The 14709-nt window shown below is 46.3% G+C and overlaps 1 protein-coding gene across 2 annotated transcripts in view; it reads left to right on the top strand.

Moving 5' to 3' along the window:
• GALNT15 (polypeptide N-acetylgalactosaminyltransferase 15) overlaps nt 1–14476 on the top strand; it is a 49069-nt gene extending 34593 nt beyond the window's left edge. For both annotated transcript variants that reach the window (XM_034994198.1, XM_034994207.1), the window contains exons 5-10: nt 104–221; nt 1953–2147; nt 4991–5122; nt 5523–5627; nt 10225–10368; nt 12425–14476. In XM_034994198.1, the coding sequence (XP_034850089.1) occupies nt 104–221; nt 1953–2147; nt 4991–5122; nt 5523–5627; nt 10225–10368; nt 12425–12568 (838 nt within the window). In that variant the 3' untranslated portion in view covers nt 12569–14476. The remainder of the gene's footprint in view (nt 1–103; nt 222–1952; nt 2148–4990; nt 5123–5522; nt 5628–10224; nt 10369–12424) is intronic.
• The last annotated feature ends 233 nt before the right edge of the window (nt 14477–14709 follow it).

Genomic DNA, 14709 nt, shown 5'->3' with positions numbered 1-14709 from the left:
GCCCGTAGCCCACTCTCTCAGCCCCTGGAGCTCCCGCATGGTAAGCCTTCCTGATATGCTCGGGGTTCTGAACTGCCATCTGTTCCATCTTCTCTCTGCCCAGGAGCCCAGTGGTGCCCAGCGGGGTTGTGGCCATCGACAGACATTACTTCCAAAACACTGGAGCGTATGACCCTCTCATGTCCCTGCAGGGTGGCGAAAACCTCGAGCTGTCTCTCAAGGTATGTCCTGGACCAAGGGAGGAGCCAGGTGGGCTCTGTGGAGTAGTGGGTAAGGTCCCAGCTTGGAGGCAGCCCTTAAATGCCCCTGGTCAGGTCTAAGCTGCAGGCAAAGAATAAAGTCATGAAATGTGGTGTGTCCCCTTCCCATCTGTCTCATGCCCTACCTTGACTGTGCCCCCAGCCTCCCTCACGAAGCCAGCTATCAAACCTCCCCATAGGAAAGGGCACAGTATCAGCCATGCATACTGTACATAGGGGTTCCCGTACATTCTCTGTGCACGGCACCCTCAGCATCTCTGTTATTATTCACAGCACCCATAGGCCAAAACCAATGCCAGACAGTTCTGTGCATTGAGTACCGTGGTCTCCCTTTATCTGCGGTTTCAGTTGCCCATGGTCAGCCGCAGTCCAGAAGCAGACGATCCTCCTTCTGAGGTATCGTCAAGTCGGTCGTAGCTGAACTCTAGGTCACAGTGTCTGCGACATTTCTCTCACTCCATCTCATCACAAGAAGGGCGGGTACATTATAAGAAGATATTTTCAGAGAGAGACACCATAATCATATAACTTTTATTACAGTATATCATTATATTGTTTTATTTTATTATTAGTTGTTGTTCATCTCCTACTGTGCCTAATTTATAAATTAAACTTTATCACGGGTACTTATGCATGTATAAGGAAAAAACATAGTATATATAGGGCCCAGAACTATCCGTGATTTCAGGCATCTACTGGGGGTCCTGAACATATCCCCCGTGGATAAGAAGGAACTACCCTAGCTCCAAAAAATAAGTATTTGTCCTAAAACTTTAGCGCCTGTTGGGCACCACCCAACTTCTCAAACCTCAGAATCAGGTCAGACCTCGTTTCCCATTCCATGTCGATTTTAACACGATACTTGCTTTTTCATCCCAGCAATCACTGAAAGCCCAGCCCAGTAGAGCTGTCCATTATCAGAAGTGCAGCCATCTAATGTTGAAACCATGAATTACCTCAAGCTTGTAGTTTGCAGAACATCCAACAGATGTCACTATGTTTCTCTCAAACATTTAAAATGCCCTGCGTGGCCCTTTGAGGTTGCTGGGGCACCCCGAGGGTACCTTGGCATACAGTTTGGGAACTCCATCTTTGTTGTGTTTCAGTTCATATGCTGCCTATGCTAGGAACGTTTTTGTTTTTCCTCTTTATCCCCCAGGATGAAAGGAAAGGCTTCCTAGCAAATGAATTCCAGGCATTTGGGAGTAGGCAGGAGCGTTAGCCGAGAACACTGAGAATCCTCCTGAAGAAGGAGAGACTATGTTTAGAGAGAGCTTGCTTCCCCCTTGCAGGGGACGTCACGAGCTTTTAGGAATTCCCTGACCACTTAGGGACCCCCTTTCCCCTGAGGAGGCAGCTTTGGGGAACAGGGGAGCACATGGCCACATCTCTAAAAGTGCTAAAAGTTGCCCCTCTCTGTGCTTCAGGGGAAGGGCACGTTCAGGTGGTCGCGTGGATGTGGCCCCCGCACTCCACTGGTTCTGTCCCGGGACAGCTGGGCCCATTCTTCCCATCCTGTCACTCCCCCGCCCAGAACTCCCAGATCTGGAAACTCTGCGGCACCCGAGGACTACAATTCTCTTTCCGATTTTGGGCTCCTGATTTCTTGTGCATTTTTCCAGCCCCTGGATTCCTGACTTCCCATGGACTTGGAGTGGTGTTCAGGTGTTTATTTTTCTCATTTTCTGGCAGGTCTGGCTCTGTGGTGGCTCCGTTGAAATCCTCCCCTGCTCTCGGGTGGGGCACATTTACCGGAATCAGGAAACCCACGCCCCCCTTGATCAGGAGGCCGCTCTGAGGAACAAGGTTCGCATTGCTGAGACTTGGTTGGGCTCATTCAAAGAAACCTTCTACAGGCACAGCCCAGAGGCCTTCTCCTTGAGCAAGGTAAGGAGAGATCCAGGTAGGGGCTTCTCGACCCACCACTGGGCCACCAGCGGGAGGGTGAGCCAGGGAGTGCCTCTCCCTCTAGCCTGGAGGGGAAAATACAAGCTTTTGGCTTGTGCTTCCCTTAAGTTGCCCCTCTCAAGTGCCTCCTCTACTAGGCAGGACTGCCCGTCTCTCCCAAGCATCAGGTCATCCCAGCTGGTCTTGGCCTGGAGCCTCCTGATGTCAGTGGGATGACATCTATGGGATGTGGCATAGAACACATTGGGGCAGAGGACAGATTGTGCAGGGAATAAGCAGTAACAGGTCTCAGAGGGCCGTTTCATCCTGGGCAAAGTGCTCAAGGCTACGAAATTACCCAAGACATGAAACAAAGAAAGTATAAAAATAAACATAAAAGATCCAAAACAAGCCACAGAAAAATGAAAAATTTAAACATTTAATTAAACGTCCGCAAGCAGCGCATTTTCAACGGCCATTCAGCTCAATTCTTATGGGGTAACACAGAATATTATTCGACATGAGATGTGGGTTCCCATTAATGTTTGCTATGCTGGGAGCAGGGGCTCCAAAGGTAAGGTTTCTGTGACCCACAAAGGTCTTGGGACAACTCCCACAAGCCCCTCGCCAGCCTACTCTGCTGGGTCTGCTCTATTCTCTGATCCACAAATCTCCGCATCTGTTATCTGATGACTTTCACAAGGACAGTGGCACTTCCTACTGGTAAATGAGAAGACCTTTTTGTTTTGTTTTGAACATTCCTATTAATTCATGTTTGGGAAATATCCCATTGCTGACATCACTGTCAAGATTTTATTTTATTTTATTTATTTTTTTTTTAAAGATTTTATTTATTTGACAGAGAGAGACACAGCGAGAGAGGGAACACAAGCAGGGGGAGTGGGGGAGGGAGAAGCAGGCTTCCCGCCGAGCAGGGAGCCCGATGTGGGACTTGATCCCAGGACCCTGGGATCGTGACCTGAGCCGAAGGCAGAGGCTTAACGACTGAGCCACCCAGGCGCCCCAGTGTCAAGATTTTCATAATAGCACTGCCTCCCTGAAGGTGGAGGCATTTACTTTATGCATTTACTTTAAATTTAAATAATTAAAAATTAATTTCATTCTACAATTTCTATCCTCCCATCCCATCTCCCACCCTACCCCCAAAACCCTCATGTAGATTTTGAGATACAGAAATTCTGGGCACCCAAAAGACAAGGCCGGGGTTTCACTGTTGGGAGAGTTGACATTCTCTTGTTTTTTCCTCTCAAGCAAGGTTATACAGAAGAGCAAGTTCATTGTCAGCATGCCTCCTCATTTGAGGTCAGACAAGGGCTGGGTAGATTCGCCGGTTTGTTTCATTACCAAGAAAGGTGAAGGTGATAGAATATGCATGAAGGAATATTCCTGCTCTGGGAGCTAAGTCCAACCCAATAGAATGGCTGGCGAGGTCTCAAGTGAACGTTCAGAATGCTGAGAAACTATAAAAAACTTGTATTAATTTCCTTAGAGGAAAGAGTAATAGATCTCTTTGGTTTAATGGTAGGTACATATGCTGAATAAACAAGACATTCCTGCCCCAGAGAAGTTGTTCTCAAGCTTCCTGTGAATAAAACTCACCAGGAAAGATGGTTAAAATGCAGATTCCAAGGGTGCTGCCCCAACCTGTTGAACCATAGTCTCTGGTGTAGGGCCTAGGAACCTGCCTTTTTAACAAGTTCCTTGGGCATTTCTGAGCCAGGTGCTTGGGATCACAGTTTGAGAAGCATGCCGAGAGCATTTCAGTATGGAGGATTCAGACCTTACTCCCCCCAACATTTCCATCTGAGGAGTAAAAAAAAAGAAGAAGCTGAATCAAACCAAACTCACTTCATATAGCCTGTCAGACCAGTGTCTGGTTGCCAGCCTAGAGGCCATCAGGCGGGAACTCTGAAATGGACTTCCTGCTCCAGCCCTCTCTCCTTTCCTCTCCTCACCCCAGGAAATATTCTCTTTCTCTCTCTCTTTTATTAAGTACTCAATGTCGGGCTTGAACTCATGACCCTGAGATCAAGACCTGAGCTGAGACCAAGAGTTACATGCTTAACCAACTGAGCCACCCGGGAGCCCCACACTTTTGTTTCTGTTTTTGATCTTTCCAACCACTCCTTAGCACACCTGTCTTCCCTAAAAATATCCAGGACTTAGTACCAAATGTTTGGGTAGGTTTCCTTATATCTTATCAATATAGCCAAATACATAAATTTATATTAAAGTGTTAAGGACTTACCTGATATCCATCCCAGGACAACTGTATTATAAAGGAAAATCTCAAGGTAAGGGGATAGCATCATCCAAAGGAATGATTCGTTAATGGAGGAGATTGGGCACTTGGAGGGGAAGAAAAGCAAACTTGCCTTGTCTCCACCCCACCCCACACTTTCCCAGCTTATTTCATCTGAGTGGCCTTTGGGTCAGTTCCTGCCTCCATAAGGCTCATTATGGTGCTGCGTCACAGCAGCCTAGCTTCAAAGGCCCACCGTTCTGCCGGCTTCCACAGAAAAGTCCTTAGAACACAGGTAAAATGGTCTCTGTCGACTGAAGATGTGAGGGATTATGGGGAGGGAGTGACCTCACACCCACGTTGCTCACTCCACAGCTCTCTGTAGAGAGCGTCCATCCTATTCTGTCCCTTTTAAACCTCTTCTCCCAACACATGACCTTCCCCGCTGTCTGCAGCCCTGGGGAACGGTGGCCTCGGTCCCCTCTCTCTGTCCGGGTCCTTCAGCCACCTCTGTCCACACATGAATGGTGGTAAACAGCAGGCTTTCCCTCTCACTGCCCGTGTCTTTCTCCTCCCTCAGGCCGAGAAGCCAGACTGCACAGAACGCCTGCAGCTGCAAAGGAGGCTGGGTTGTCGGATGTTCCACTGGTTTCTGGCCAACATCTACCCTGAGCTGTACCCATCTGAGTGCAGGCCCAGGTTCTCTGGAAAGGCAAGACAGACCCCAGGGAAGATGCGGGGGGGGGGGGGGGGGGGGGGCGGGGGGGGGGGGGCAGGCAGCTTCCCAAGACAGAAACTGGGTGTTCAGGAGTTTGACCATGACCCTGGCCACACAGTCCCAAGCTCCACGGGGCCTCAGAGGCTTTCATATCTACCCTGAGGGAGGTGACTGGGTTGCCGTGAAACTTGTTTCAGGGCCTGTCATCATGACAGGTGTGGCCTGCCTCCTGTCCCTTGGGATTAGAGGCTTCAGCTTGACCTTGCTCATTTCTGTGGTCTGAACCTGACCCCTTGAGCTACACAGCAGAGAGAGGGGAGAGGAATGGCGCCTGACACAGGGCGTTTTTACAGTGGACGGCGGGATTCACTTTTGTACGGGTGTCCACTTTCAGCTCCACAACAGTGGACTTGGCTTCTGTGTAGACTGCCAGGCGGAAGGGGACATCCTGGGCTGCGCCATGATGCTAGCTCTTTGCAGCGACAGCCGGCCGCAACAGGTGGGTAGCCGGAGTTCTCAGCGTCACAGACCTGCGAGTGGTCTTTCCTGGGATGCTCCTCACTTCCCTTTGGGGAACCACCTTTCAGGGGTCCCATGTCCCCCACTCCGCCGACCCGGCCGGCTCTGCCCACCCCACCCCACCTCCAGGCACACGCACAAACACAGAGAATGTCACCAGAGAATACAAGCATCCAAGCCTGAGGGAAATGGATGCTTTTATCGAACGGATGAGGAAACTGAGGCTCAGAGAGTCACTAGCCCAGGGGTTGCAAGTTCAGATATGCCCAGGATCAGGCAGGGAAAGGAGGTGAGCACAATGAGCTGGGTAGAGGCTGCTGGGCCTGAGAAGCATGTGCCCATCTGAAAGCACAGCAGCACCTGTCCCCCAGCCTCAACAAATGTCTTCTCTTCTGTATGAAAGTGGGCCCAATATTATGACACCACCCCCCAATTTTTTTAAAGATTTATTTACTTATTTATTTGACAGGGAGAGACACAGCGAGAGAGGGAACACAAGCAGGGGGAGTGGGAGAGGGAGAAGCAGGCTTCCCTCCAAGCAGGAGCCCGATGCGGGGCTGGATCCCAGGACCCTGGGATCATGACCTGAGCCGAAGGCAGACGCTTAACCAACTGAGCCACCCAGGTGCCCCACCCCCAAATTTTAAAAGACATTTGAAACCCAGGGTTTATGGAAAATCTCCTCATTTAAATTAAACATCTATAATCAGAGGTCAAAGAGAACCACGGTGTGCACACACATTTCCACCAGGGCACAGCCTGAAACATCTGGACCGGCCAGAGATCCTCAGCCAATTAGGACCAGAGACAGGGAAAGTGGGTCACCTAAGTGGGCAGTGTAGACACGGAAGCACTGAGGAGGCCAGGGGAGCCCAGAAAGTGGTGCCTCAAACCCACGACTGTGGTTACAGTCTTGTCTCAGTCCCCTGATTCTGAGGCCTCCCAAGCAGATGTGTTGTGGCTTTCAGGTACTTCGTGTGGCTCTGTGGGAGCCAGAGTGCACAAAGGGGGGGATCTTTAGGGCACCACGGGAGTCTGGTGTGTGTGTGTGTGTGTGTCTGTGTGTGTCTGTGTCTGTCTGGGTGGGTGTCTCTGCATGCGTGTGTGTGTGCACGCTTGTGTTTGTGAGTCGGTGTGGAGCAGAGAAGGAGGGCTGGGTTTGGAGCAGACGGGCCTCCCGGCCTCAGGTGACCATGCTCCACTTGCCAGAGGAGAGCTTACACACAGATGGAGTCACTGGCTCCCAGCTTCAGAGCCTTGGCCTCATTCAGAACATTTCCCATGCACAGAGCAATTTGGTCTGTGAAATGCCTCCCACAGGGAGGAAGCCTTTTCCTCCATGGTCAGAAGGAAAGCAGAGAGTACAAATGCCCCTCGGGAGCAGAGGGGCATAGCACAGAAGCTCTCCCGGGATGCCAGGGCTGGTGGGGCCTCTCCCCCGAATACAGTGCTCTGATGACTTGCTTGGGGAGGGACCAAGAGGCAGCAAGGAAGACAAACTGCACGGCTTTCCCCCGAGGCCCCACTCTGCAGCACAGCTGGACCTGGCAGGACCCGACAAGGATGGGGCTGCCGTGGCGACAGGAAAAGCTTATGGTCCTAGGGCAGCCAAAGAGAGATGCTGAACATGCCCAGCAGTCACTCTGCCCACAGGGACAGGCCCCTCCCGGAGCCGGAGTTCCTATTCTTGGATATAGATGGCTCACCATAGGGCAGACAATCTGAAATCAACACTGAGAAATCCAGGTGGCGCCTGGTTAAAATCTAGGTCTAGTAAAGATGGGTCAGTCCAGTGGCTCGTCCATTCCTTGCCTGTGGTTCTTAACCTTTTTAGGTTATATCTGGTCGTTGCCCCGTGGGGCAGGATCAACCCTTGACCCCAAATCTGGTTCAGATCTGGAGACTGATGATTCCACACATGTAACAAGAGAGAATGGAAAGCATGATTCACACAATGAGACTTTCTGAGGGCGAGCAGGGCAGGCTTCCAGGCAGGCCAGCAACTGGCTTTGGGGCTTATGTGGTCGGGGGATGGGCCAGGTGAGTATTCCCAAACTCCGGCTGCTCTTACCTGGTTTGAACTTCCTGCCAGCCCCAAAGAAGAAAGCACTTGGCTTTCTTATGAGCTTGCCCCAAAGTGCAGCAAGGGGATAAGGTGAAGCAGGTGGAGCTTGAAAGCTCAGAGGTCAGACATCAGACATGGAGTCAGACTCTTTATTACAAGTCACATGGTTCCTTTAAGAAGGTGATGAATTCTAAGGACAATTTCCCAGAAAAAAACACATATAAGCACATCTGGACAAAATTTTAACAATTTCCAGGGCTCATGGATCCCTTGAGGCCCCCTATGGTCCATGAAGCTCTAAAACCCTTGGTTCATAATTCCCAGAAGCTAAAGGAAAGAGTCAAAGAGTAGAACCATGTCTCCTCCTGCAGCACCCCAGGGGTTGGTAAACTTCATGCCCTCTATTGTCTGAGGAGAGAAGAAGGTAACTGAGTCAGGGGAAGGCTCTAGATGCTGCAGGGTCATTCCAGTACCCATGTAGGTCCCTTGATTATCAGGAAGGTCTCTTTGTATCTTAGGGTATAGATTTTCCTCAAAATTTCCATCGTGCAATAAGTTCTCAAGGCGGTGGGAAGCCTCAGTGATGCTGGCTGAGGGTTGGTGGGTCCACTCTTTTCACAACTTCGATGAACCTAGAAAGCCTAGCCTGCCCCCAAATCTCTTTCAGACTGTGACAGGGGCCTTTGCATTAAGGCCTCTATTAAAAATAAACAACAAAGTACAAGTTGCTGGAGATATTGATCAAATGAGTCAAGTAAGGCCCCAAGAACCTGGGAGCAAACTCCAGAACATGTCTTGGAGGAACTGGAGTCCAGCCTGGCAGGGAGGACCTGTGAGGCCAGGCTTGGCCGTGCAGGCTCTGGGATCCCAGAGGAAGGCCTACACCTGGAGGGCACGTGGGGAAACAGGTGCTCAGGATCCATGTGGCCTCTTTCAGTTTTGCCCTTTACCAGTGTTACAGAACACTCCAAAAGGCATTCACACCTGGCACAGGGGAGGAGGACATAGATATAAAGTGCTAAGTGAGGAAGCCATGTAATGTGGTAGAAACAGCTCACCACTTTCTAGCTGTATGACATCAGAAGCCTTCTTAACCCCTCTGAGTCTTGGTTTCCTCTTCTGCAGCTGGGAATCATGCAGTTTCCTGCATGCCAACAGAATGTTAGCTTTTGTGGGTTTTCTGATTCTTGGTGGGGAGGAGGGGACTAGCAAGGACTTGTATGTGTAGCAAAATCATGAACTAGATAAGCTGAAAGTCCTTCTCCTAAAAGCACCTAGATATGCCATATAAAAATTAAGAAGAAACACATAACTGAGTTTGTGACAAAGGGAAATCTCCAGGGGCCAAAAATCAAGAGGCAACTTAAAACAGAGCCACAGGGCATTGGCCAAGCTATCCTGCCGGAAGTGAGGGAAACTGGGGAATCCAGAGGCATTAGCTACATGCAGGAGTAGTTAATGAGAGCCTACAGCCTGTGACAGGTGAGAAGTTGGAAATGAGACATCATATAAAGCCAACTTTGACCTTCAAAGAGTAACCTATCTGCCAAAAGTTTGACTAGAAAAATCCACCCACAGCACAGGAAGATGACAAGGAAACTTGTCTACCTCCACAGGGTCTTTGTATAGGAGAAAGTTACTTCAAAAAAAATTTTTTAACCATAAGCCTGCATCTAATATGGGTTTAGGTTTCAAATTTATGTGTGGTGTGGGAATCCTCAAGCAAGACTGGCTACCTAATTTGTGGGGCCCAGTGCAAAATGAAAATGTGGGGTCCATCATTCATTTATTAAGAGTTTCAAGATAGTAACAATAGAGCATTAAACCAAGTATACGAAACCAAAAACATTAAACCCTTCTAGGCATGAGGCCCCACGTGAATGCACAGATCACATGTCCATGAAGCCAACTTTGTCTCCCAACCACAAAATTAATATAAAAATTCGTTCAGGCTGCACCTGGCAGGAACAGAAAATGGTTTTGTCAGAAAGTGCTCTCCAGCCGGGGCACACAGTCTTCCTAAAGTTAAAGCCCCTCTGCAAAGATACGCACATCCAATACTACAAAGCATGGGAGGAAAAAATGACCATGAGCGAGAGTCAGCAGATGCAACAGACTGCAGGAGAATTAGTTACAGACCAGGTCAGATCTCTCCAGAAAGAGATCACCTTGGGCCTCAAGAGTGTTCCTCATCTGCTCCTCTTCCAGTGCACTCACAACACACAGCATTCTTTATGGCCTCACCTATGATGCAGTAAATAGAAAAATGGAGACACATGGCAGAACATATAAATATGAACGCAACAGCAGGTGGCATGTGGAGATTTCAGAGGCTAGGTCTAGTCTAGCATTGTATGTGTAGATTTGACTATGAGATATGGTATTGCTGACCCTCCTAGAATCTAAAGATTGGCCCTAGGCCTCAACCCTATTGTGAGCTCTCCTTCCTTCATCTCCAGCTTCAGAGAAGATCTCCTTCTAGCTATGCTAACAACAATTCCCCCTGTCCCAGCACCTGAAGCACACTAGCAGGAAGGAGATCCACTTTGGCAGCCCACAGCAACTGTGCTTTGATGTCAGGCAAGAGCAGGTGATTCTTCAGACGTGCTCGGAAGAAGGCCCTGCCATCCATCAACAACACTGGGACTTCCAAGAGGTAAGTAATCTGTTCAGGAAGCATTCAGCAGCCGGGACGGTGTCCCAGGGTCTTCCAAGAGCTCAAGTATTACCATACAGGCCAGTGCCCCTGCTGTTGAACTTGGTGACTTGGCATCAAGGCCTCAGGAGGAAGTAAAGCCAACCTTGCAGCAAAGTTGGACCGCCAGCATCTTGAAGTGTACTGATTTGCCACATCTCTGTAAAGCTCTGATGGTGATCATGGCAGAGAGAGGAGACAGTCCCTTTTTGAAGTTTATTAGCTCAGGTCACCAGTAAGACCATGGAGCATGTTACAGAAGTAGCCAACTACCTCAGTGATGTGGTTTTAGGAGCAATAGAAAGGCTCTTCCTTCCCTACTTGGTGACAAGTGAACCTAAGACTCGGGGGCTCACACATGCTCAAAGACATCTTGGAAACCAAGTTAAGGTCCTTTATGAATGATCGTAAAGGATCATTCTAACCAAGTCCTGTGGATAAGATACATCTTAAAATAATAAGGGAAAGATTAGTGAGTAAGATTCACCCAGTATAATTCAAGCATTAAAAACTAAGACTTTAAAATTTAAAGTATTATCGTTCAGCCATAAAAAGCAATGAAGTACTGTTCATAGTAGCACTATTTACAATAGCCAAGAGGTAGAAGCAAACCAAGCATTCAATGATGGATGAATGGATAAACAAAATGTGAGATATATATATATATATATATATAATGGAATACTATTCAGCCTTAAAAGGAAAGGAAATTCTGTCACATGTTATAGCATGGATGAACCTGGAGGACATCACACTAAGTGAAATAAATGTGTCACAAAAGGACAAATACTGGACGATTCCACCTATATAAGGTATCTAAAGTAGTCTAATTCATAAGTAACAGAAAGTAAAATAGTGGTTACCAGGGGCTGGGCTGGAGGGGAGAGTTGTTTAATAAGTAGAGTTTCAGTTTTGAAAGATGAAAAAGTTCTGAATATCTGTTTCACAACAATGTGAATATACTTAACACTACTTAACTTTACCCTTAAAAATGGTTAAGATGGTAACTTTTATGTTATCTGTTTTTACCACAATGAAAAGAAAAAAAAAAAAAAGAAATTAGGTACTATTTGTGCTACAACATGGATGACCCTTGAAGATATCACACAAAGTGAAAGAAGCCAATCACAGAAAGCCATATCTTAAATGATTTCATTTATAGGAAATGTCCGGAATAGACAAATCCATTAATCAGAAAGCAAATTAGTGATTTCCAGGAGCTAGAAGGAGGGAGGGACAGGAAGTGATCGTTAATGGATAGTGGGTTTCTTTTTACAGTGAGGGTTGCATACACCCTGTGAATGTATTAAAAGCTATCAAGTTGTATACTTTTAAAGAGTGAATATCATGGTATGTGAATCTTATCTCAAAAAATAAACAAATGGACATTATCAGCCTTGTTGGTGAAAATGTTTAGCTTTTCAAAAACAAATCAATTTTTTGTTGAAAAAGGGATGGCTAGATTCAATATTAAATCTGGTGGATTTTGAGCAGGAAGCAGCTGTCATCCTCCAAACATGACTGACTTGGGCCCTCTGTGTATCCTTGAGCTTTTGTTCTCTACAGCAACCTGGCGGCAGAAGTACTAAATTGCAGGATTCACAGGGAGCAGAGATCAAACTAAATCTTTTTGAAAGCAAAAATGTACAAGTACAGTGATAACAGTGAATGTCACCAGTATGGTATAAAGACTGAACATGCTCTATACACTGGCATGCTACTAACCAGAACTCTCTAAGAAATAGCACAATTATACAATCTCAATAAAGATAATTTAATTAATGACCTCAAGTTTCCAAACAATATTTATATTTAGAGCTACCAGAGTTATATTTTATATTAACCAACATACTACAATTCCTTACCAGGCCAGTTCACACCACCTCTATAATTCTCATAATCATTAGCACAAAGCTTAGAAATATCCTTCTTTGCTTACTGATTGCAGGGAACTGACTGGTTTTCATTTCTTTTTGTTTTTCTTTTTTTTTCCTTTTCCTTTTTTTTCTCTTTTCAGAATGGAATGATTGTCCACATTCTTTCTGGGAAATGCATGGAAGCTGTGGTGCAGGAAAACAGTAAAGATTTGTACTTGCGCCAGTGTGATGGAAAAGCCAGCCAGCTGTGGCGATTTGACAACGTCAGCAGCGTGGATAAATGATGAATGCCGGTGTCAGAGGGAAAAGAGAAGTTTAGTCATCACAGTTCAGCCCCAAGAGAACTAAAAGAGCATGTATATTTCATGAAGCAGATCCTTTTGTGTTTGTATTCCTGGTGATAGTAGAGAAGAAAGCTCCGTGAATGAATATAGAAAGTCTTTCCTTCTTGCACCTTTTTGCATTGACTTCTGGATGTTTTAGAAAAAGAAAAAAAAAGGGATTCATTGTCTCATTGTCTTCATCTCTGATAGATGGTCATTACGTAGTACAGAAGATTGTTTTGTTTTGTTTTTTTCCATTGAGCACTTGATAATTGCTTTTATCGCTGATAAAGGAAAGAGGTATGGACAGTCTCGGGCAACACCTCCAAGTATACATAAATCCAATTGATAAATTTTTTGCAAATGGCCCTACCGTGGATCATCTGTGTAGCCAACCGTGAAAATTAAAGTGTGAAGAGGTTGTGAAGGCCTGAAATCTCCAAAACTTTGGATTAAGTTCATTAGGACAAATTCCATGTTCATTGGCTGAACCATAGCTCGGAAGAAGGAAGAGAAGTCACTGAGCAGAGTTGGGTTGAAGAGAGATGAAGAGCTTTGACCCAATTTTCCAGCTCAACCTGGCAGGCAGCAAGAGCCAGCAGACCTAGAATAGGATGTTTTCATGTAAATGAGAATTTCCTCCATACTTTCTACCTCCATTCACCCTGCACTAGCCCTTCTCTACCTTGGATAACCCCAACCAGAATCTCATGCAATGTATTTCTCTTTAGTCGTTGCTATTGGAAAGGGTCAGCTCAGACTGAGCGTTCCCAATAACAAAGTGTATACAGTTGAGAAACTCTGCTGATGCCTTGTTATAAGGTTTGCATTGACTGGATCAGAAAGAGCAACCTCCATAAAGAGGTAAGCCTCCCAGAAGGGAAATGTCTGCATTTGAGCCAAAATTCATATGAAAGGAACCAGAGTTGGGTATTAATGTCCATTAGGACTGACGTGGCCGTTTCTGAGCCTGGGACCCCCAAATGTGCCCACAGGTTGAATGTTCACAACTGGGGGAGGAACATACTTCCACTAGAGCCGAGCCAGTGCTGGCAAGAGCTAAATGGCTCTCCTTGCTGTGCTGGCCTACCTAGTTCGGCCATAAGGAGCTGTTGAGTGGCGTTGGTTCTGCTGTTAAGAAGACACCATTTATGCCTATTTCTCCTCCAAGTGGAGTTCACTCTCCATATGGTCAGCTTAGAAACCTCCCTTCAAAGATACTGATCTCCTCTGGGCTATCTCAGAATTCAACGTGTTTCAAATAAGAAAAACTAGGTAGGAAGTGAGGGCTTCTAAACAATGCCTATCATAATTATGTATTCTTTTTCCACCAGCTTAAGTCAATGGCCCACTGCATTTCTCCTTCCTCAGAATACACTCCAGACTTGTGCTGTCTATGGTAGCCATTAGCCGCATGTGGTTATTTGAATGTAAATTCATTAAAATTTTTTAAAAAATTGAAATTCAGTTCTTCAGTTGTGCTGTTGACATTTCTAGTGCTTAATAGCTGCCCATGCCTAGTGGCTACTGTATTGGAGAGCACAGATATAGAACATTCTATCACTGCAAATAGTTCTATTGGACAGTGTTGATCTGGATAGATTCATCATCCCATCGAGAGAAGAGATTTTAGCCACTGTCTTCTTCCTTGAGACATGTCTATATTTAAAACAAATTCCCCTAACATCCTGAGGCTGAGATGGAGCTAAAAATTCTCAGATGGCAACCTTGTAAATGGTATTAATAGTTGCAAACTAAAATTAAACAGGACTTCTATTTTTTTAAATGAACTTAATTATTGGCATTGTGAGTATTTGAAGTTGCTGAAATAAATTAATATAATTAAATAAAAGGCTGAATTCAATTGTGTAAGTTGTGTTTGACAGTAATTAACAAAAGGACCCAGATGGCTTATTGCTTAATTGGTTGAACAAAGAAAGAATGTGGGGTTCCTTGCTTCTTTAACCATCCCCATGATTTATTACTTTATTATAGAAATGGCTGTCAACTCAGTCCCTAGCTGGTACTTACAGATCCTTAATTTAAACAAAACAGATGTCTCCATTTAGTTCTAAAAGAAATTCAACCTTCTCCTCAGAGTG

The sequence above is a fragment of the Mirounga leonina genome, unplaced genomic scaffold (assembly GCF_011800145.1).
Source record: "Mirounga leonina isolate KUSES-001 unplaced genomic scaffold, KU_Mleo_1.0 Mir_115, whole genome shotgun sequence".
Lineage (NCBI taxonomy): Eukaryota > Metazoa > Chordata > Mammalia > Carnivora > Phocidae > Mirounga > Mirounga leonina.
The sequence above is the reverse complement of the archived record's forward strand: the minus strand, read 5'-3'. Positions and strand labels throughout refer to the sequence as shown.